Raw genomic sequence first — 19,569 nt, 5'->3', positions numbered from 1 at the left:
GTAATGACTTTATTTAATCGAGAGCTGCTTTTATATTTGTTTTGTTGCTTAAATTTCTTATTTCTCGAGAAACTCACTCAATTGCTTTTATGTTTTTCATTTTAGAATGCTCCTCAGACCAAGTATGTGAGCATATTTGAGAGGAAGCCACGTCCTTCGACTATAAACCACCATATTTATTAGTCAATTATTAACAATCAGTATGTCAACTAACAACTACCATAATTAAATTATGAATTATGCTAATTAATCAACTGTAAGTAAAAAATCACGTACATTAGTTGGCATTATTCATTAATGAGAGGATTTTTCTCCCTCGACCAAGAGCTGATTGTTAATTTGTTATCCCTTTCCTCTGAAATTGTGCTCTTGAGATTCTGTGATTTGCAGGAAAGCGCCATATAATCATCAAACTTTGGGATCAATGGGCTAAGCCCAATATTTAAGGTTGGATCCAAATCCAGAATCCTTTTACACCAAAACTGGCTCGTTGTAATATAAATATTGTGGACAGTGGACAAAAAAATATTGGACCTAAAAAAGCCCAAATATGTATTGGGCCTTATTTAGACACACCAAAAAACGCCGTTGCCGGGGATCGAACCCGGGTCACCCGCGTGACAGGCGGGAATACTCACCACTATACTACAACGACTTCCTTGTTAGGACATTGGGAAGTTAGTTATATATACACAAAACTACATGAAATCATGTAGAAGATAAGGCTGTAAAGAAAGAAGCGAAGCAGAAGAAATAACGAAAGATGTTCGAAAACATTACAGCGTCTGAAATTGCAGGCTATGCTGTGGGGGCTCTCATGCTTTCCGCTACCATTTCTGCTCCTAAAATCGATTCCTTTATTGCCTCTTCCCAACGAAGGTACTCAACGCCGAAACCCTTTTATCTCTTCGAATCACGAGTTGGAAATTTGTAGATTTTCCTTTCTTTTTTCTTTTTCTGGGTTATGGTTCCAGTTCCTGCAAGCTTGATTGATTAGCTGAAAACCTACTCCAGATTTGAATCTTGTGTCAAGTTTTACTTTCTTTTGGTTTTGATTGCATCTGCTTACACCTGGAGAACAAAGTTCCTGTTATGTTGAAATCGTTCAATATCAAGCATACGACTGTAGAGTTTTGAATTAAATTGAAGTGATTGTCACGGTTCAATCTTCAGAAATAGAGTAGGGACAAATAATGGCTATGCTCTCACTCTGTAACTTATCAATGGATTCTCCGACCAATTTGGATCTTTTGGGCATTAAGGCCGTCTCCACCCTCCTGCACTATATTCTGCACTACAATAGTGTAACACTAAATTCATCTCCAATCTATTTACACTACATTCTACACTAAAAAAAATATTCTCAGAATATTCTTATAATATTAATTTTAATTCAATAATAACTATTTATAATTCCATTACACAATTATACATAATAAATATAATTATATTATTTCATTATTTATTAGAAAATCGATTAATTATTTTATATAAATAAAATAATTATTTAATTTAATATCTATTTAATTTTAAAAAAACATTTTAAAAAAATTTAAATTAATATTTAAGTTTCAAGAGGAAATTATTTTAAAATTTTAAAAAATAAAAATATTAATTATATAATTAATATATAATAAAATATTAAATATTTATAATTATTTAAAAACAAATAAAAAAATTTTTAAAAAAAATAAAAGAGATCCACATCTAGAGTGGGTTTTAGGACAACTCCAGTCCAGCACCATTTTTGGTGCTGGATTGGAGTGAAAAACCTTGCTCCACAATGGAGCAACTCCATTGTGGAGCAAAGGTTGGAGTTGCTTCTGTAGTCTTGAGCTTGTAGAAGATGATAGTTTCAACTTTTAAGATTAAACACGTGCGTGTGCAAGCTTGAAATCTGGTCCTAGATTTAATGTCCAAAGCATTTACGTAAGGTTGGTAAAGTATTAGGCAATAATGGCCATCCTAAGTTCACCACCTGAAACTGGGAATATGATTGCTAGATTTAATATCCAAAGCATCAACTTAATTGAATATAGAAAGTTTTATGCTCATAAATTGATTAGAGAGAGTTTTATGCTTCAAGGATAACATCTTGCTCCGATGCCATGTTAAAATTGCTCGTGTCAAAGCTCAAACTCATGGGATGGGTGGTAGAACCAATGACAGTCTTATATTTGAACATATAAATGAAATTCTGATGCATTGAGTTGTTCCCTAATTAGCAGTTCTTTGGGAATGTGCAAGAGGTGTGGTGACCTGAAGCTGATTGCCTGCTCCAGATGCAAAGGCTCTGGATTGATTAAAGAAGGTGGGCTGTTCAGTTTGATTCCTGTTGTTGATCAGAATCCATCCATGGATGGAAAGTCGAGATTCTCTCGTTGCAGCAATTGTCTTGCCAAAGGGCATTTTTCCTGCCCAGAGTGCTCCAAGATTCCATCAAACCAAGCTTGAAAAGAACTAGTCCTTAAACTATAATCTTTCTAAAGTTTTGCATAGTACACATATGTTCTGTGTCTTTGTCATGTAATTCTTCAAGGAATCTGCCTTGTGTCTCAAGTCTCAGGGAGGTTGGAGTGTGTATGTTGGCAATTCTATTGTTTGGTTTGGTATGGACAGAGAGAAAACTTCTTGAAATGGGGATTATGAATCATGGAATGTGTAATATTTTCTCCGTGTGTGTAAAACATATATTTTTAATTAAATATAATTTAATAATTAATTATTTTTGAACATATGTATTTTGCCAATATGAAACGCAAATTTGAAATTTGAAGGGTTAGGTGTGATTAGTAAATTCTCTTACTCAACGTTGTTTTTAATGTAATCAAGCCGTTAACGTAACATCTAATTGGATTGTGTTACTTTAAGTTTATGAAGTAGATTTTTAAAGAATTTTCAAAACGTGTCTGGTCAATGTTAAAATTTATTTTAAAAGCATGATTTAAGCAAGTGAAAAACAGAATATGATGTCCACCAACCGTGCTAACTTCTGTGTTCACTACTGAGCTACTCACCTATTAGATGTGATGAAGTATATCAATATTGTATATCTCATAGGTGAGTCAGAGTGACATCTCGTTGGTAAGCACAGAGGTTGAAAGGTTGATGGACATCATATCAAAACTATATATATATATCAAAAAAAAAATCTCTATGCTATTAGAAATGACATTTTCAATACTTTTTTTTTACACTACGTTTCATATAGAAGTGACGGTGGTCGAAAACTAATATCGAATGGACCCGCTAGTATCCCCAATGTAACTATATTCCTCCCATGACAAAAAGATCAAAACTTGTCACGTCTCATGATAGATTTACATGTTATAAATTTTTTGTTTAGTCTATAAAAATCGAACACACATATTTCAAAATCATACGAAGCCTTGTTACATGATTTTCTTAGAGAATAATATATTTCCGCCAATACATAGTGTATTAGCTAACAATTTAATACATGATGATATGTTATAATAAATGGATAAAAAGTATTGTACATTAGAGAATGCACCTACGAAAATTAAAGGAAAGGAATGAAATCGTACAATCAAAATCGAACCCAACAGTCAAAAAGTTTACAATAATAGCAAAACGGCCCCGTTTTACTATCGCTCGCCGGCGAATTGGTAAAACTGGACAATTTATCGACACGTGTAAAGTTGGTCTTAAATTTACTGTGCTGTCGTTTCCGATAGTTCCTCTTCAGCGTGTCATAATATGACACGTGCACAGTGGACCTGAAGTCGCAATCACAGAGGCCACGAAATGAGAAGAGACGTTACACTAACGAACTTAAATATTAATTTCTCTCTTTTAGTGGACTGGATATTAAAATTTTTAATATGTTTATTTAATTTTTTTGTATAAAGATAAATCATTAACATTTTTATTTGAAAAAATATTCTTAAAGAATTTAATGTATCTAGATATAAGATAAATATCATATATAATAATTATTTTTTTTAAAATTAATTAACGGAATACTAAGTTAAAAAATTGAAAATATATACGCATTAATAATGATGCTATTATGCAAAATACAATGTATTGTCGTTGTGATGCTGAAACTGCTATTATTATGAATTCCCAGCAATATATAATTCATATCTCGCTGAGACGAACAAAGACATCGTATGATGCTGGAATTTTTCCTCGACAAAATCCCTCCGATGCCAACGAAAAAGCTAGATTTATATACAAGTTTTGAGGCAATATGAGTTTTAATTCTTCTATTTTTTGGTCATGTTATCAAACCAACAGGAGATCGAGTACGTCATGTTATCAAACCAGGAGACTCGTATTGCCTCAAAACCAAGAGGCACCCTCCTTAAAGGATATATAGCCTAAACTTGACATTAAAAGTTTTAGATTTTCTGGTACAGTTATGATTTCCTGAGCTTTATAATGTTATATAAAATAAATTTTTTTAGTCTCAAATATAATCATATTGATTTTTTCACACCAAAATTTGTGTTTGTAGTAAGGATAATCTGGAGATGAAAATTAGGAGCATTTTAAGAAATTAAAAGTGATAAATTATAAAAATCTAATAATTTAGTTGTATAATATAATATTGAAGGCACTTGACTGATTTTAAGGAAAGATTCTGTATAAATTTTTGACGTACGAGCTGATAATTAAATACACATAATTATCATGAATATTCAATATGTTACGATTAGAGGCCTCACCAAATGGAGGCCTTAGGCAGCTGCCTAGCTAGGCTGTCTCCACTCCTGGTCGATAGTACAAGTATTTATAAATACAAAATAGGTAAATTGTTAATTTTAATCTTGTATGTATCGATGTGTGAGACTTTTAGTCATTTATGTTTCGCGAATCATTTATAGTCATGTAACTATGTTCGTTTGATCGATTTTAGTCATTCTCATCAAATCACGTAACTATATGACTAATATCATTGTTAAAATTTATGATTATATTGTCAGACACGCGAACATATATCGAGAAATTTTTTAATTAACAGAATTTTTTTTGTTATCTATCCAAATATATATATAAAAAAAAAAACTTATTTGAACTACTAACTAGCTAGTCTCATCTCGGATTTTTGTTACTCTTCAAACTTTTATTTCAAGACGTACAATTACACTTTATATAGAATTTTTTTTTGACAGAACACTTTATATAGAATTTAATATATTTTAAACAAAATTTTATTATGTATCCATGTAATTTAGAATATAAACAACGTCCTTCAATTTATTTCCCATATAATGTATATATTTAATTTGTGTTTTTTCAGCAATGTTAAAATTAATTATTAGGGCACAAATTATTTCGAAACATTATTTATGTCAGAGAGTACAAGGAGAAAGAAAGGATCCAAAAACCACTTCTCATCCGACACGTGTGCAGAAATTTTTTAATTGGCGACGGCTGTCCGATATTTTCTCATTTACCCGATGGTTAACACGGTCAACCACCACGCGCACACACACCGCGTCATGAACAACCACCCGCCAATCTGCGGACACTGTGCCCCACGCGTCTCATCGCTCAAAAACCTCGGCTTTCATCCCCGTGGATAAAACACAAGCCCTAGGTTTCTCATCTCTCATCTGCACATCTAACTAAAGATCTCGGGGTGGATCTTTCAGAAGTTTAAAGAGATAAAATAAAGAAAAAATAAACAAAGAAGAAATCTTTTACAGGTGTACATTTATATGTATATGTGCATAAATATGTCAGTTTTTTTGAGTTTTCTGTGTTTAGGGTTTCAAGATTTTCACGGTTTCAGCTAACAGGGAAAGAGAAAAGAGATAAAGATCAGAACCCATAAAGAAAAATATAGGGATAGCCAGATATAGGTGAGGATTTTTTTATAATAATATGGGTAGAGGGAGGGTGGAGTTGAAGAGAATAGAGAACAAAATAAATAGGCAGGTTACATTTGCAAAGAGGAGAAATGGGCTGCTCAAGAAAGCTTATGAGCTCTCTGTGCTCTGCGATGCCGAGGTTGCGCTTATCATCTTCTCTAATCGGGGCAAGCTCTACGAATTCTGCAGCACCTCCAAGTATATTTTTATCCTTAAATCTCTCTTTTTTTGGTTGCATAGTTGTATCTTTTTGAGTTCATGTTTATGGTTGTGTGGTTTAGTTTCTTTATGTTTGTTGATTTTAAGATGCAAGTTTTGTTTTCCCATTTGTTCATGATGTTATTTGGCCAGAAATTCTTTTTTCGGTTTCTTGATTTTGGTGATATGGATCTTGTTCAAGAATTTGTAAGATTCTTGTTTTGAAATTCTTTTGGCTTTCTTTCTTTCATTCTTTTTTCATTTTCAAAATTTTTTTTGTGCTTCTTTTTTTTGGGGGGTTTTTTAGTGCTTTTATCTGATGGAAGATTATTGCTCAATAATATCAAAACATTCATCTACTTTTCAATCCTATTTACTTTATATTTTGTAAGCATGACCCAATCAATAATCCAATGAGACCAGAGATTTTGGATTTTCTTCAGTTAAATGCACTTTGATGGGGAAAAAAATTACTAATTATTGCATCTTAGTTTCTTTTATTTCATTCCCAGCTGATATATAATACTCTGATTGCATAATGCTTTAGATGCTCATGAGGTATGAGTTCTCGCTACTCGTATCATTTCATTTTTGTTATTTATAATAGATAAATTAAAATATATTCTCGAAAAATCGAAGTGCTTGTAATGATTAACTATCGGTGAAATATCAATTTAATTTGATATTCTTTATCTTTATCTTGATGTTTTAATATTGGCTATATATGTTGATTGAAACTTCCATGCTTAAATTGAAGATTATAATATCAAAGTAGTAATATTTATTATCATTGAGATCTCATAGTGAAGGACAGCATCTTTAAGGGTGGTTCTCTGCAAAATTATATTTATTATATTCCCGATCTTATTTAAATATTTCAATCTTATTTAAATATTTCTAAAATTTGACTAATCAGCATGCTCAAGACACTCGAAAAGTATCAGAAATGCAGTTATGGTTCACTAGAAGTCAATCATCCAGGCAAGGATATTGAGGTATTTTTGAGCTAATTAACATTTCATACCAATTTTTTTATATATAAGTTACGTAAATAGTATTTGTACCTAAAAATTCGGAAACTTGTCATAGCAATAACCATCGGGAAAGGTTTTTAAAAATTTTTTTTTTTTATTGAATGTATTCAAAATTATAATTTGCATTTTAAATTTAGCAACATTAACTCACTAACTCGTTCTTGAATTTACTCTCGTAGCAAAGCAGCTATGTGGAATATGTGAAACTAAAATCCAAATACGAGTCGCTGCAACGATGCCAAAGGTATTCAACATTCACCTTCTGTGTTTTATGGCTAGCTAGTTCTNATATTACACATGTTCTTTTATTTAGAAAGGATAGAGATTTTTCTTCATAATTGACAGCGAATTAACGTTAGAGAGTAAAAATGTATGATATTGATAATTAAGTCAAAGGACCTTTTTTAACACATCACAAATAAGGACCAAAATGATTTTTGGCTTAAACAAGAGACAAAATAATAGTTTCCTTTGAAGATGCAAGAATTTCTTGATAAAAGTGTTGCATGCAGACATCTTCTTGGGGATGATTTGGGACCCCTAAGCATGAATGATCTTGAGCAGATTGAGGTTCAGTTGCAGACATCATTGCACCACATCCGGTCTACAAGGGTAAAAGATCATTTTCATACTATATCTCTTTCTAGATATTAAAATGAATTCAAATGCTTCAATATTTTGAGTAGCAGCCAACCCAACTACACAAACGCGCTCACAAACAAACAGAAAATAGCAAAGTTCTTCAGTTAAGTTGACCTATTTTAAGTTTTGATCGTCTAAGTAGTCAAAATTTGGTCGTCCCCTTGTAAATTAGTTTTTTATTTGCCTTCAATGCTATTTTGACGGAACACTGATGTGATATATGATATTGTCAACATGTTTAACACTATGTCATGCCAGCACTTCGAACGTGACTAAAGACAATAAAAACCCAACTTACATCCATGCAATGATTTATTCGTGTCTGTTTAAATGATGAAAACCCAAAATAAATAAACCGTTTTTCATAATTTTCCGTATATATAAACATAATAAAGTTGTATGCAATGATTTACATATATGTACCTGATTAAAATTACTAAATTTGATTATTATTTAAAAGATTATACTTCTAGGGATCAGTTGCCTCTACTTACACTTCAATTCAAATTATATATTGCAGACACAGAATATGCTTGATCAGCTTTCTGATCTTCAAGCTAAGGTGATATATAATATTATACGTTTTTTCGTTAATTTTTCATATCTTGATCAAATTAGTAATTGCTAGTCAAATTGCATTTGCTTGTGAACATTCTTTAACTGCAGGAAAAGTTGATGCTCGAAGCTAATGGTTCATTAGAAAGAAAGGTTAGTGGTTAATCACAATGCTATAAATTAGCAATACCATTTCACTTTATTTTCCCATATTTTGGTTGTCAAGTGATATGTTTTGGAATATATATCGTGAAAATTTCTTGCCTGATTGATTATGTTTATACGAAAAATGATGCATCGATCGGTTAGTGATAATAGTATTTATTTAAGGGAAAATTGAATGCGTGATCCATGTGAAAAACTTAAAAGAATGCAAAACCAGGGAAAATTCGAACTTTTACCTCAAGGTCATATAAAAGACGTGGGATCGCCATAAAAAGTGTATGGACCTCGTATGCATTTTAAATGTGGTCGGTAGCTTTAATTTCTTAAATCATTTTTGTTTTTAAAGTACGACGCTACGTACTACCTTTGTACCTACTCTCGATTTTTTTATTAACAGGCAATCATATTATATGTTTATATATTTTTTTATTGATCTGGGTGCAATTCAGCTGCAAGAATTCTATGCTGGACAACACTTTCAACAATCTTGGGTAGGAGGAGAACAAAACAATGCATATACACATCAGCACAGTATTGTTCATTCCCAAGGCTTCTTTCATCCTCTTCAATGCAATTCTAATCTGCAAATGGGGTAATGTTTTTCTACTTACTTTTAACTGATCAAAGCTTTTTTGAAGGTTTTTTTTATTTATTTATTTGAATTAGTTATTATTATTAGTTTTCCCTTTGAAATAGATATAATGATCCAGGGAATTCGAGTCAGATGAGTGCATCGATGAATCACGTCCAAAACGACAACAGTTTGGTTCCGGGATGGATGCTTTGATCATGTTATGATTTCACTTTATTATTAGATATTTGTACTTTTCTGGGATTGGATTTGATGTTTTCTTGGTTGATCTTGTCTAAATGCAGATGCAATACTAATAATGAAATGTGTAAAACATATTTTGTACTGTAAGTTATTGTAAAAAAGGTAATTTGGCCACCTTGAAATAGTCAGATTCTTGCACAGTAAGATTTGATTTTGACATCATTATATAAATGGCTCCATTATTTTTTCTAAAAACTTTAGCCATTTTTTCATTCTTTCTTTGGGTTTAAAATGGTTCACGTTGATCTCCTCTGAGATTTTAAAAACATCCTAGCTCGTGGATCAAATCATAAAAATGTCAAGAAATCATGTTATTGAGAAATCATTAATATCCCCCATCTTGTCTGGAAATTGGTCTAAAACGTTAACTATTGTACTATTCTGGATTTACAAGACATAATAAATCACAACTTTTCACAATTCATACAACGCAGATGAACTTGGCTTACTCCTTTACACCAATATCAATGCCTTTGCATGAACAAATGCAGTGCTACGAAGGGATAAAACAATATATGGATGCCCCTTTAGATTCAAAGGATAAATTTGTCATCGTCATCAGCGCAATCTCCGGCGTTGGGAAAATGCTCCCTGCATGAGCCCAAAAAATGTTTACATGAGTTTTCTTCTCAGTGAAAGAAAAGCTGTACAAGACTAGGGGAAACTCCGAGCTATGAGATATGACAGAGGGCCGAGGTGAGAAAACTGCTTGGACTTTAGACGGCTAAACTTATAGTTTTAAATTATTGCATATAAATGAATCAAAATTCTTACCGGAATCTTTCACAAAGACGCACCAAAGCATCTGATCCAGTTCTTGATGCAACATCCTCGATGGCAGATGCATTCGACAGAGTCACACTATCTGCAAGCCTGAACTCACACAATTCCTTCAAGGAACATGCATCTGTCAGCACAGCAGAATGGCCACCTCCAGCAGCCAACTTCCGAACTTCCCCAACACACCTATTTAGAAAGAAGATCCCATTGACCAATTTCAGATAAAAATTCAATCTTTATCAAACAGAATTAAGAGTGTCGGTTTTGTAGGTCGCATACCAATCAACTGGAGAAGGATACCAAGCGTATGTAGAATTCTCATTAGCAGCCTGGCCGTAGCTGTTGTAGCCCCACCCGTGAATTCTTCCATCCTTCGTACAAATGAGAGTGTGAGAATGTCCACAAGCGACCAGCTGCACGTTTGTTGGGATCACCATAGCGGGTATATTGCGAAGCATAATTTCAGATTCATTTAGCGAGCAAGAAATGAAACCAGTCAGGGGGCCAAGGCCTAACTGCCCTACAACCCCTCCGCCCCAAGCGTATAGAGCTCCTGTCCTGGTCAAAGCACATGTGTGGACACCTCCACACGAAACATCCTTAATAAACACCCCATCTAGAGCAACTACACGCCTAGGTAATAGCTCTTTATCACCCGACTGAAGTGAACAATGCCCAAGTTGGCCCATGCTCCCAAGTCCCCAAGTATAACTGAGAAAAATTAACGAGATAAATAATTTGAAGAAGAAACAGAGTGAAGTGTTCACAAAACATTATAAAAAAGTTAAAGCAGAAACAAGGCAACTCATGTTTGAAGTTCTAATCCCCAAGATTTCTAATAACTCGTTCTATATGGGTTAAATTTCAGTTCTCATCTCAACACAAGAATATTTTTACATCACAAAGGTCCTCTGGAGCACTTACACCTCGCCGTTTTCTGATATGGCTGCAGTGTGATATTCTCCACAAGAAACCTGGATGATCTTCAAAAGCTCGGGGGCTTCGTCAAGGAATCTGGCATAACCATTAATTACACGAGCCCCCTGAAAGCCTTCACAAGTAATACCTCTACCAAGCTGGCCATACTCATTATAGCCTGATTTGACAGACGAGTGACCAAATTTTAATTAATAAAATTAAAACCCGAATTTGAAGAGTTTCGACTTCACAGTTCCAATGTGTCCATGATATAGAAACTAATATCAATCAACATAAGAGATGTAATAACAAGAGTGCAAAAGGAGTAAACACCATAAATAAACCTAGCATCAGAAGAAACAGGTATAAACAAAATGTGTGCATTAATATAATTCCAAAATAGCATATTATAGGAGACATTACCCCATGCTTGTAACAAGCCATCTTCTGATAAAGCAACCACATGAACAGCCCCACAAGAAACTTGGCGAACAACCTGGAATGTGTACCGTTCAAGCAGGAACATCAAAGAATGCCAAAGGCATTACGTCACATTTGAAACAAAGGCCATTGCTAGCAAGCAAAGTGACAAACCAGTGACAGCAAAGAAAACAAAGTACTAAATAGATATTGCAAAACAAGCAACTCGGCGTCACTCTAACTTGCGTTGTATCTTTTATGGCTACCACATAACTTACAAAAAACCAATAGCGCATTTTAATAGCAAATTGAAGCATGTGTGATTTGATCATAAGATACTAGAATAAACACTAAAAGAAAATTAAAATGAAAACATCTAAATAGAGAACGGTCCAAGTAACAATATTTGATTAAGCAAGTCATGTCTCCCATATCAGGCAATCCTTAAGATAAATGCATATATATTCGAGTAAGTTGGGTGCGTGTAAGTGTAATTCACATATATTCAAGTAAGTTGGGTGCGTGTAAGAAGTATAATTCTTAATTTTTGAAGTGAGACTGATACCGTGTTTGGAGTGAAGTCACCCGAATATAGACGTGGATTATTGGAACCCTGTAAAGATGGAACCAAGAAAATTGGTTAAAACGAAACAAGAAACACAACTTCAAATTCCATGATATCATCTTAACTTCTAACCATTGATTTTCATCCTTAAAACTTTTAAATGCTTCCAAGATGAGACGGTGATTCAAAGTCAATGAAAATAAAAGCAAATATATGACTTGAAAAAAACGAAAAATAGTCGATGACTATTGCCAAAATGAAATGAAAGCAAATATGACCAAAAAAATAAAAATAATTGACGATAATCACCATGTCTTTCTTTCTTCATTTGCACTCAACCTTAATCCTGACACTGAATAAAATTTACAAACCACATAAAGTACACAAAATACAGTAAACAAAGAAAAACTTCAGCCATTTTGAATGGAAATGGACTCTAAAATATAGAAAGAAATACACCGGTTATTTTTAAAAATAGATCATATCTTTAATTACAATCATGCGTGCATATATAAAAAATCCGATTGGCAACAAAATAACAGCATCTCGTTTCCATGTAGTTATGTATTATCTCTCTATGCACATAAAATAATATAATACAATTTTCTAGACTGTTGCAATTTGTACTCTCTGCAAAATCTACCTGATTTTGTCCCCAAACCCAGAGTCTTCTAGTCGACATCGAACCATCGTTTTCACGTGGTTCTGCGATAGCAGCGGTACAATGTGCTCCACAAGATACCGATATCACAAATTCAGACTGCAACTGCTTCACTTTCTTCGGGTACTTCCTACCTCTTTCAGTCCCATCCCCAAGTTGCCCAAAATCATTAGCCCCTACAAAGAGACATAGAAAGACAAATTAAGCCTAAACTGTGATAAACGAACAAGGAAACTCTAGACTGAGACCTGTCAACGAAATTGATTCTCATGATACAGTAGTTACTGAAAATGCCTTCCAGCAGACGGAGCCTAGATAGTCTAAAAAATCCATATAGGCATTGCTAAAGCATATCCAGCACCGTTTAATAGTAAGTTTTCACATCAAACCAGATAAGTCTTTCCCAATTCCAGTAAGGATTTCTCCGTTCAACCGCAAAATGCTTCGACTACTTTTAAGGTTTCTGCACTAATCACAATCACATGAAGGACCTGAGAGGGTAACTTAATGTTTAAGGTGAAACTAACATTTTTAGAAAATTATATATGCACTAACCAAGTCAAAATGGTGAGAGGAAAAACAATTGTAACCCTTTTTTTCCTAACCAGATCACAAGTCCTCCCCTCTGACCTTTATCTCCATTACAAAATGACAACACTTCTCAATATTAGTACTCAACCAATAGAAGTTTTCCGCCACTTTACCTCAATAAATAATGAATAAGATACCAAATACTAACGTATAAGAGTAGACCAAAATTGTCACAGAAACAAGGGGGCAAAAATAAGAGTAGGTTACGTTCAAAATACAAAGCAACAACTGAAGACACGCGAAGGAAACAAAATTAGATACCCCAGGTGAAAAGAGAACCATCGGAGGCGACAGCGGCTGTGTGTCCTCGGCCGCAGGCAATGTCCAGCCATCGCGAATTGCCACCAGCATCCGGACACCCAAAGAGTTCCGGCGGCAGCTGCCCTGGGATCCGCAAGTTCTTTTCTTCCCCTCTCCTGCCCGTTTGACCCGACTCATTATAGCCCCATACGTAGATTGCGCTCTTCGTCGGCAACCTCATCCGTTGGGATTCCCCCAGTATTTCGTCAATCTCCATTACTGTTCATCAACAGTCATTAATTCACAATCATTTCAGCAAAAAAAACAAGAAGAAGGAAAATAAAGGAACTGAGATAATTGATTGTGAGGAATTTGGGAAAGAGAACCTTGAATCGAGGTAGATTTAGGAGCGAAACGATGTGTTGGTTTCCGAAGAGCTTGGAGAAAGAAACGGTTTGCGAATCCCTCAGCTGCCCGCTTGCACCCATTAATTTTTTGGAAGATTTTCTTAAATAGTCTCCATCAATTTTCGATTAAGTTAATTTATGAAAATAATTTTTTTATTATATCAAATCACAAACATATTTTTTAAATTATTTTCTCTCGTCAATTTCATGCCTTAAGAGTTTTGAAACACATTTATTCTACTTCTTCAAATATATATGAATTTCATTTTTTTGTCCACCTAATTTTTTTATACAAATAATGATTAATTTTTTTGTTTATAGGAATATATATGCATAGATATATGACAAAACAGTTTTGTTTCTGTCAAATTATTGAATATATTGATTCTAATAAAAGTTTCTAATTTTGATTTTAATTTTTTTTTAAATTTGACTTGATTATTGTCATGATTTTTTTCATAACTTTAAGTTTTTTAATTAAAAATATTTTTAAGTTGAAATAGGTGGATGCTTTACGATTTATTGCAATTGGAATATGTGTGAATTTTTTGAAGTTGAAATATATGTAAATTTTTTGAAATATGTGTGAAATATTTTATTTGTATGTATTAATGAGTGGAATATTCGCGATACAAGGACTCCAACAAGATTATTTTGAAGTTGAAATAAGTTTGAATTTTTTTTATTTGTATATATATATATATTTATGTGTTCTTGCTGATTGTTGAAATAATTCTTTTGATGAGTTCTTTGAAACTATACAAATTTATCACATAAACCCGAGTTCTAGGATATAATTATTGGGAATTGATGGAATGTCACAGGGTTATGGTGGACTCGAACCGTCTGCGATAAAACCTCCTATGTTGAATTAAATATTCTTAAGATTATATTTCAATTAGTTATCAAATATTGAATGACGCAAGTTTAAAAGTGCATAAAAATTGAGAACAGAGATCGGACAACGATTGTAAAGTAACTTACTTGAAATAATAAACAGAAATGTAGAGCAATGGCGGAGAAAAGGAATGTGATATGTGGCAATTGACACGAATCTACCTCTTTATTTATTTATTTTTTTCCTGATAACTAGGCAATAAATAATTGGAGCAAATAATTTAGAATAAAAAAAGATAATATAATATATTTCAATTATATAAGGCATAATGTAAAATATTTAATAAAAAAATTTATTTTTAAAATTATAACTTTGAAATCGATTAGAATAATCAATTTCCCTGAATTTTTGGGCCAAAATATTTTATTTATTTATTTTGTTTATTGAATGCAATGTTTTTTTGGTAAACATATAATTATTTAACCAATCAAGTCAATGTTTACAGCATTTTTCAAGAACATCCAAAAACATGATATTTTGTGATGTTCATACGTGCATCTCATGGGCAGCGAAGTCAAGCGGTTCTTTGGACAATGTCGTCTGTAATACAAACATAACTTGATATTTCGAAATCAACACTCGATCATACATGTCGCAACAAATCTACTTCTTAAATATCATAGTTTATATTTTCTTGATATTTTTTTATCACAAAAAGTACAAAAATTTTCAAAAGATTGTCTCAATTTTATGAACCAAATATCATGAAAAATTATCACTTTTTTAACGTCAAAATATTATTTTTCACTTCAAATATGAATCAGATCGATCTGTTTCATGAATATATCGTCTCATAAGAAGTCTTAATCATGTTTACATCACATTTTGAGACGATGATATATCATCTCTATTAAAACTTTCGCTTTTCATGTTTTCATATGATAGATCGGGTCTTCCCACATCCATCTCTGGGCTTGAGAAACGAAAATATCATCTCACACGTTCAAAAACTCCATTCAACTTGCTCACGTTCCACAATTGTTGCGACAAACAAACATCAGGTCGATTCACAAAGAAACACGGGGATAAATTTATATGTGAGATATCGTCTTGCTATATGTATCGTTCGGCGTATAATGGCAACACTTCACACTCGTTTAACTAGCACGCAGTATTTACAATGACTTTACACTCCCGGTCTCCTTCAAAGTGCTCCTCTTTCTCTGTTGACGGTCACGGCTACACTCAGGTGCGACCGGAGCTTCTTTGAAAAATCAAGTCGTTTCATCAAATGCCATCACCTGTTAACCAATTATATATATTTATCAGACTCTGAGACTGAAACATATATCTTCAAGAAGTCGTCCATTTGTACAGCAATTCTATGTTTCATTGAAACTTCAGCTGACAGTTTAACCTCTGATTCAATTTTCTTGAAAGGATAGCCGTACCACAATATCAAAATTTGCAGATCGTTTACTCATATTCACTTCATACCGTAGAACATTTATTGTAACTAAAGCTTCTAAGAGGGATGCTATTTTAGATAGAGATTTCATTGAACCGGCCACAATTTTCTTGGCACGGCCTTATTAATGTAATTTGCTTCTTAAAAAATTGTTTGAAGTTTCAGATGTTGGTTCCCAGCTTAAGTTCCTCCACTTAAAGATTTTCCTTCCACACAACATATTCAGACAAGCCGAGACAAAAAGACTATATGTAGAAGTTTTAATATTTACTGTACCCATTTTTTCCCCCGAAATACTTGTGCCTACCAAAAGCAAGCAGTAGTTACATATTACACACATTTATTTGGCGTTGTTATTGGGTCTACCGTGAGGTCACAGTTTACCAGTCCTAGCGGCCGTGCACCGCCTTACTTTTCCTTTGAACCATTCAACTTTCTGTCAACACTTAATTTTCTAGTTTGTAGTTCTACGCATACCTTCCTATCCTCTTGTTGTTTGAGGCATATATACAGAATAAGGTACATAAAACATTACCAGAAAAAGAAAAACGGCGTAGCAAATTTTCATAATCCATATTGCAAAGAATTCCTCACGGAAAATATATTGAATCAACAATCATACAAGTAATCCAAATGAAAAATGATAAATAAACGGGACCGAGCATGAAGAGCAAAGGCATTCACAGAACTATCCCCCTATGCACAATTAGGGAGACTGACTATAGGCTTTAGCAAAAAATTAGTCTTAGCCAGTACAAAAAGGATAACAAAAGAATCACAACATACAGAAGCCCGAGGAGTTTATAAGTTTGAGATAACAGAAAAAATAAAGGGGAAAGTACAATCCAAAGCTTGCAAGTGAATAAACGCAAACTCTAAATCATAGCCAGACATAAAAACACCAGGAAAAATCAGTCGGTACCTTGCAACAAATCGGACAGGTATCACTTCTTTCCATCCACTCGTATATACAACCAAGATGGAAATGGTGAGAACATTTTGTCAATATCTTGGGATTTTCAGCGGTGTATTCTGCAAAAAATGATGGAGTCTTATAAAACAAAGATTTGCAATTTCATAACAAACGAGTATTATTTATCGCTAAGAGATAAACTCAAACCACACCTAATAATGTGAGCAAAATAATTCAAGATTTATTGAGAGTTTTGTTCCTATTATGTTGCTATTTCCTATGCATTCAACTACAGATGCTAGTACTTTTAGCCTCACGCTAGATTCACAGTAAAATTTGGTTGTGAATATACATAGATGTTTACTTGGCATATCTAGCTATGGAAATTTTATTCATGAAGAACATAACATTATTATAGTAGAAACTATTCATTACCTTCAAGGCATGTTGGACAGACATCTTCATCCTCCGAAGATGGGTAAATATGGGTAAACCCTGTCGTGGTTTTAACTGTTGAGAGCTTTAGCGGATATTTCGAATGGTATTGTTTCGATCCTTCATCACATGTAAATTTCTTCTGTTTGCCTGTGTAACTCAAAGAATCAGACTCTTTCTCAAATCCACTCATTCTTAGCGGCTCCATTTCATTGTTTGAGTGAGTTGAGCCTTTCTCCCTTCTTGAGGCTGATTCATCCTGCTGGATGCGGACATATCTTGGATCCACATCATAAGGCAGAGGTATCGGAGGAGCATGATACATATCAGCTAAAGAGTCATCAAGTGCTTCTGTAGAACTGAAAGATGATGTCCCCTGAGAAGAAGGCAGGGCATTTCCTCCTCTATGAAATACTGATGCATACTGCAGAATGCAATTATAAAACTATAATAAAGTTCGGCACAATGTGACCACTGAACTCTAGCACCCAAAATTCAGAAATGGACTTAACATGCAAGGAAGTTATATTATAAGCATCCATTGAAATAAAATTTGACAGGGAAGAAACCATATCATACCACAAGTAAGAAGTTCTGAACAAAGCAATGAAGGCAAACACAGTTCCTATACACAGAGCTGTTCGGGTTTGACAAATCTTCCCATTCACCCCTCCAGCAGCAACAAACAGCACCCATTATTGAAATGATAATCCAAACTTAATCTTACAAAACTCTCTTTCCCGCCGATACGGAGATACCATGCAAAAGCAGAATACGATCACAGAAACAATAAAGACCGAATCTTGCCGTCGGTAGATAACTTAAATACAGCGAGAAAGGAATCAAGCTCGAAGAAGATAATCGACTTCACGAGCAAGCACCTCTCTCGACAGGAAACAATACCCGAATGCCTCTCCTTATATGGTGGACTCAAGTAACTGAATAAACATCTGCCACAATAATAAAGGATTTATAATACAATCAAGATTGGATGAATCATCCAAGAATAATCATTGGAATTTACCGCCACCCATCAACCCCTAGTACAATTTCCTTTCTGGGTGACTTTGATGACAAAAAATCAACCTATTAAATAATTCTCATTGAAAAAAAAAGCAGCTTACAGATTCGTAAAGAAAACACCCAAATTATGAAACATCGTATATATATCTTTCTTTAAAGTGAAGAAAGATAAGCAATTGTACAGTGTTGTAAGAGAACAAAAATTTTGCATTCATCAAGAAAAGCCGATAAAAGATTATGCGATTCTCATAAATTCCAATCCATAAAATAGAAGGGAGACTGAATCAAAAGAAAGATTATCTCGCAAAGAAAATAATAGACAAGAAACAACAAAGGTCTGCTAAAGCAACCTGGGATAGATGATTCCGGAGAGAAGGGCCGTATAATCCGAGGAAGACGTATCTATTTTTCTGCAGTTTATTCTTTGTCTTCTCTCAATGTGTGTATATATCATATATAGACACACGAAGAGAGGGAGAGAGAACAAGAAGAAAGACGAAACAAAAAAACGCTCCCTGTGTTCTGTTCTCTGTACAATATTATATAATAATAGATGTAATAAGTTTGTTACAGGACAATATTCGAATTTATATTCCTGATATGGAGCGATTTGATTGATGAAAATTAATATTTTTTATATAAAAAAATATTATTTTTTAATAAATTGTATTAAATAAAATATTTATCTTATAAAATTGACTAATAAAATAATCTCATAAAAATTTTTGTGGTTATTAATATAATTCTCTTAGTCGGAAATTGGAATTGAAAATTAACAAAAACATAAATATTTTTTATTTTAAGTTAAACGAATCCTGCCATGAGATATTATTTCTATTAATGGGACAAACCATGAAATTCTGTTTACAAATATTTGAGATTCTACAAGAGTCAATAAAAATCTACCAAATTCACGGAAATCTATCATCTAAAAAATTCATTAAATCTCTACATTGAATACACCCCACTGAGATATTTTTTATATTATGTTAATAGCCTGTTCTCTTAATTTTTATTCTTTCAAAATTTGTTTGTTTG

The 19,569-nt window shown here is 33.3% G+C and overlaps 4 protein-coding genes and 1 non-coding gene across 7 annotated transcripts; 2 read left to right on the top strand and 3 right to left on the bottom strand.

Moving 5' to 3' along the window:
- Positions 1-583: 583 nt before the first annotated feature.
- TRNAD-GUC (transfer RNA aspartic acid (anticodon GUC)) lies at positions 584-655 on the bottom strand. Its single transcript has one exon. It is a non-coding gene; the product is annotated as a tRNA-Asp (tRNA).
- Positions 656-733: 78 nt separating this feature from the next.
- On the top strand, positions 734-2,727 carry LOC140959656 (uncharacterized). The gene is made up of 2 exons (XM_073417599.1): positions 734-879; positions 2,229-2,727. The coding sequence occupies exons 1-2, from the start codon at positions 764-766 to the stop codon at positions 2,452-2,454; spliced, it is 342 nt and encodes a 113-aa protein (XP_073273700.1). The 5' UTR covers positions 734-763; the 3' UTR covers positions 2,455-2,727.
- Positions 2,728-5,574: 2,847 nt separating this feature from the next.
- On the top strand, positions 5,575-9,378 carry LOC140959219 (agamous-like MADS-box protein MADS2). 2 transcript variants are annotated; one of them, XM_073417075.1, is made up of 9 exons: positions 5,583-5,678; positions 5,765-6,041; positions 6,958-7,036; positions 7,255-7,319; positions 7,588-7,687; positions 8,238-8,279; positions 8,384-8,425; positions 8,887-9,029; positions 9,134-9,378. In XM_073417075.1, the coding sequence occupies exons 2-9, from the start codon at positions 5,857-5,859 to the stop codon at positions 9,222-9,224; spliced, it is 747 nt and encodes a 248-aa protein (XP_073273176.1). In that variant the 5' UTR covers positions 5,583-5,678; positions 5,765-5,856; the 3' UTR covers positions 9,225-9,378. The 2 variants fall into 2 exon arrangements, with proteins under 2 accessions (XP_073273177.1, XP_073273176.1); XM_073417076.1 differs by having other exon boundaries at positions 5,575-6,041; positions 9,148-9,378.
- A 184-nt stretch (positions 9,379-9,562) lies between these two features.
- On the bottom strand, positions 9,563-13,965 carry LOC140959217 (ultraviolet-B receptor UVR8). The gene is made up of 9 exons (XM_073417074.1): positions 13,834-13,965; positions 13,469-13,726; positions 12,599-12,792; positions 11,956-12,003; positions 11,394-11,466; positions 10,977-11,148; positions 10,332-10,763; positions 10,047-10,238; positions 9,563-9,863 (listed from the first exon to the last, which is right to left on the bottom strand). The coding sequence occupies exons 2-9, from the start codon at positions 13,722-13,724 to the stop codon at positions 9,806-9,808; spliced, it is 1,425 nt and encodes a 474-aa protein (XP_073273175.1). The 5' UTR covers positions 13,725-13,726; positions 13,834-13,965; the 3' UTR covers positions 9,563-9,805.
- Positions 13,966-15,680: 1,715 nt separating this feature from the next.
- On the bottom strand, positions 15,681-19,071 carry LOC140958195 (E3 ubiquitin-protein ligase At3g02290-like). 2 transcript variants are annotated; one of them, XM_073415561.1, is made up of 5 exons: positions 18,882-19,071; positions 18,088-18,458; positions 17,509-17,932; positions 17,083-17,192; positions 15,681-15,993 (listed from the first exon to the last, which is right to left on the bottom strand). In XM_073415561.1, exons 2-5 carry the CDS (start codon positions 18,202-18,204, stop codon positions 15,967-15,969), a joined length of 678 nt encoding a protein of 225 aa, XP_073271662.1. In that variant the 5' UTR covers positions 18,205-18,458; positions 18,882-19,071; the 3' UTR covers positions 15,681-15,966. The 2 variants fall into 2 exon arrangements, with proteins under 2 accessions (XP_073271662.1, XP_073271663.1); XM_073415562.1 differs by lacking the exon at positions 18,882-19,071 and adding an exon at positions 18,533-18,594.
- Positions 19,072-19,569: the final 498 nt, after the last annotated feature.

This window comes from Primulina huaijiensis, chromosome 15, assembly GCF_012295235.1.
Source record: "Primulina huaijiensis isolate GDHJ02 chromosome 15, ASM1229523v2, whole genome shotgun sequence".
In the NCBI taxonomy this organism is placed as follows: domain Eukaryota; kingdom Viridiplantae; phylum Streptophyta; class Magnoliopsida; order Lamiales; family Gesneriaceae; genus Primulina; species Primulina huaijiensis.
The sequence above is the reverse complement of the archived record's forward strand: the minus strand, read 5'-3'. Positions and strand labels throughout refer to the sequence as shown.

What these genes read in the sequence shown, in the direction of transcription:
- LOC140959217 (XM_073417074.1), bottom strand. Translation starts at nt 13,724, where the DNA reads ATGGAGATTGACGAAATACTGGGGGAATCCCAACGGATGAGGTTGCCG. An exon ending in TGGTTCTCTTTTCACCTGGG is followed by an intron (nt 12,793 to 13,468) that starts GTATCTAATTTT and finishes GTCTCTTTGTAG; the next exon opens with GGGCTAATGATTTTGGGCAA. An exon ending in GGGTTTGGGGACAAAATCAG is followed by an intron (nt 12,004 to 12,598) that starts GTAGATTTTGCA and finishes CCATCTTTACAG; the next exon opens with GGTTCCAATAATCCACGTCT.
- LOC140958195 (XM_073415561.1), bottom strand. Translation starts at nt 18,204, where the DNA reads ATGGGTGCTGTTTGTTGCTGCTGGAGGGGTGAATGGGAAGATTTGTCA. An exon ending in TTCAGAACTTCTTACTTGTG is followed by an intron (nt 17,933 to 18,087) that starts GTATGATATGGT and finishes TGCATTCTGCAG; the next exon opens with TATGCATCAGTATTTCATAG. An exon ending in CCTGTCCGATTTGTTGCAAG is followed by an intron (nt 15,994 to 17,082) that starts GTACCGACTGAT and finishes ATTGGTTAACAG; the next exon opens with GTGATGGCATTTGATGAAAC.
- LOC140959656 (XM_073417599.1), top strand. Translation starts at nt 764, where the DNA reads ATGTTCGAAAACATTACAGCGTCTGAAATTGCAGGCTATGCTGTGGGG. An exon ending in ATTGCCTCTTCCCAACGAAG is followed by an intron (nt 880 to 2,228) that starts GTACTCAACGCC and finishes CCTAATTAGCAG; the next exon opens with TTCTTTGGGAATGTGCAAGA.
- LOC140959219 (XM_073417075.1), top strand. Translation starts at nt 5,857, where the DNA reads ATGGGTAGAGGGAGGGTGGAGTTGAAGAGAATAGAGAACAAAATAAAT. An exon ending in ATGGTTCATTAGAAAGAAAG is followed by an intron (nt 8,426 to 8,886) that starts GTTAGTGGTTAA and finishes GGTGCAATTCAG; the next exon opens with CTGCAAGAATTCTATGCTGG. An exon ending in AATTCTAATCTGCAAATGGG is followed by an intron (nt 9,030 to 9,133) that starts GTAATGTTTTTC and finishes CCTTTGAAATAG; the next exon opens with ATATAATGATCCAGGGAATT.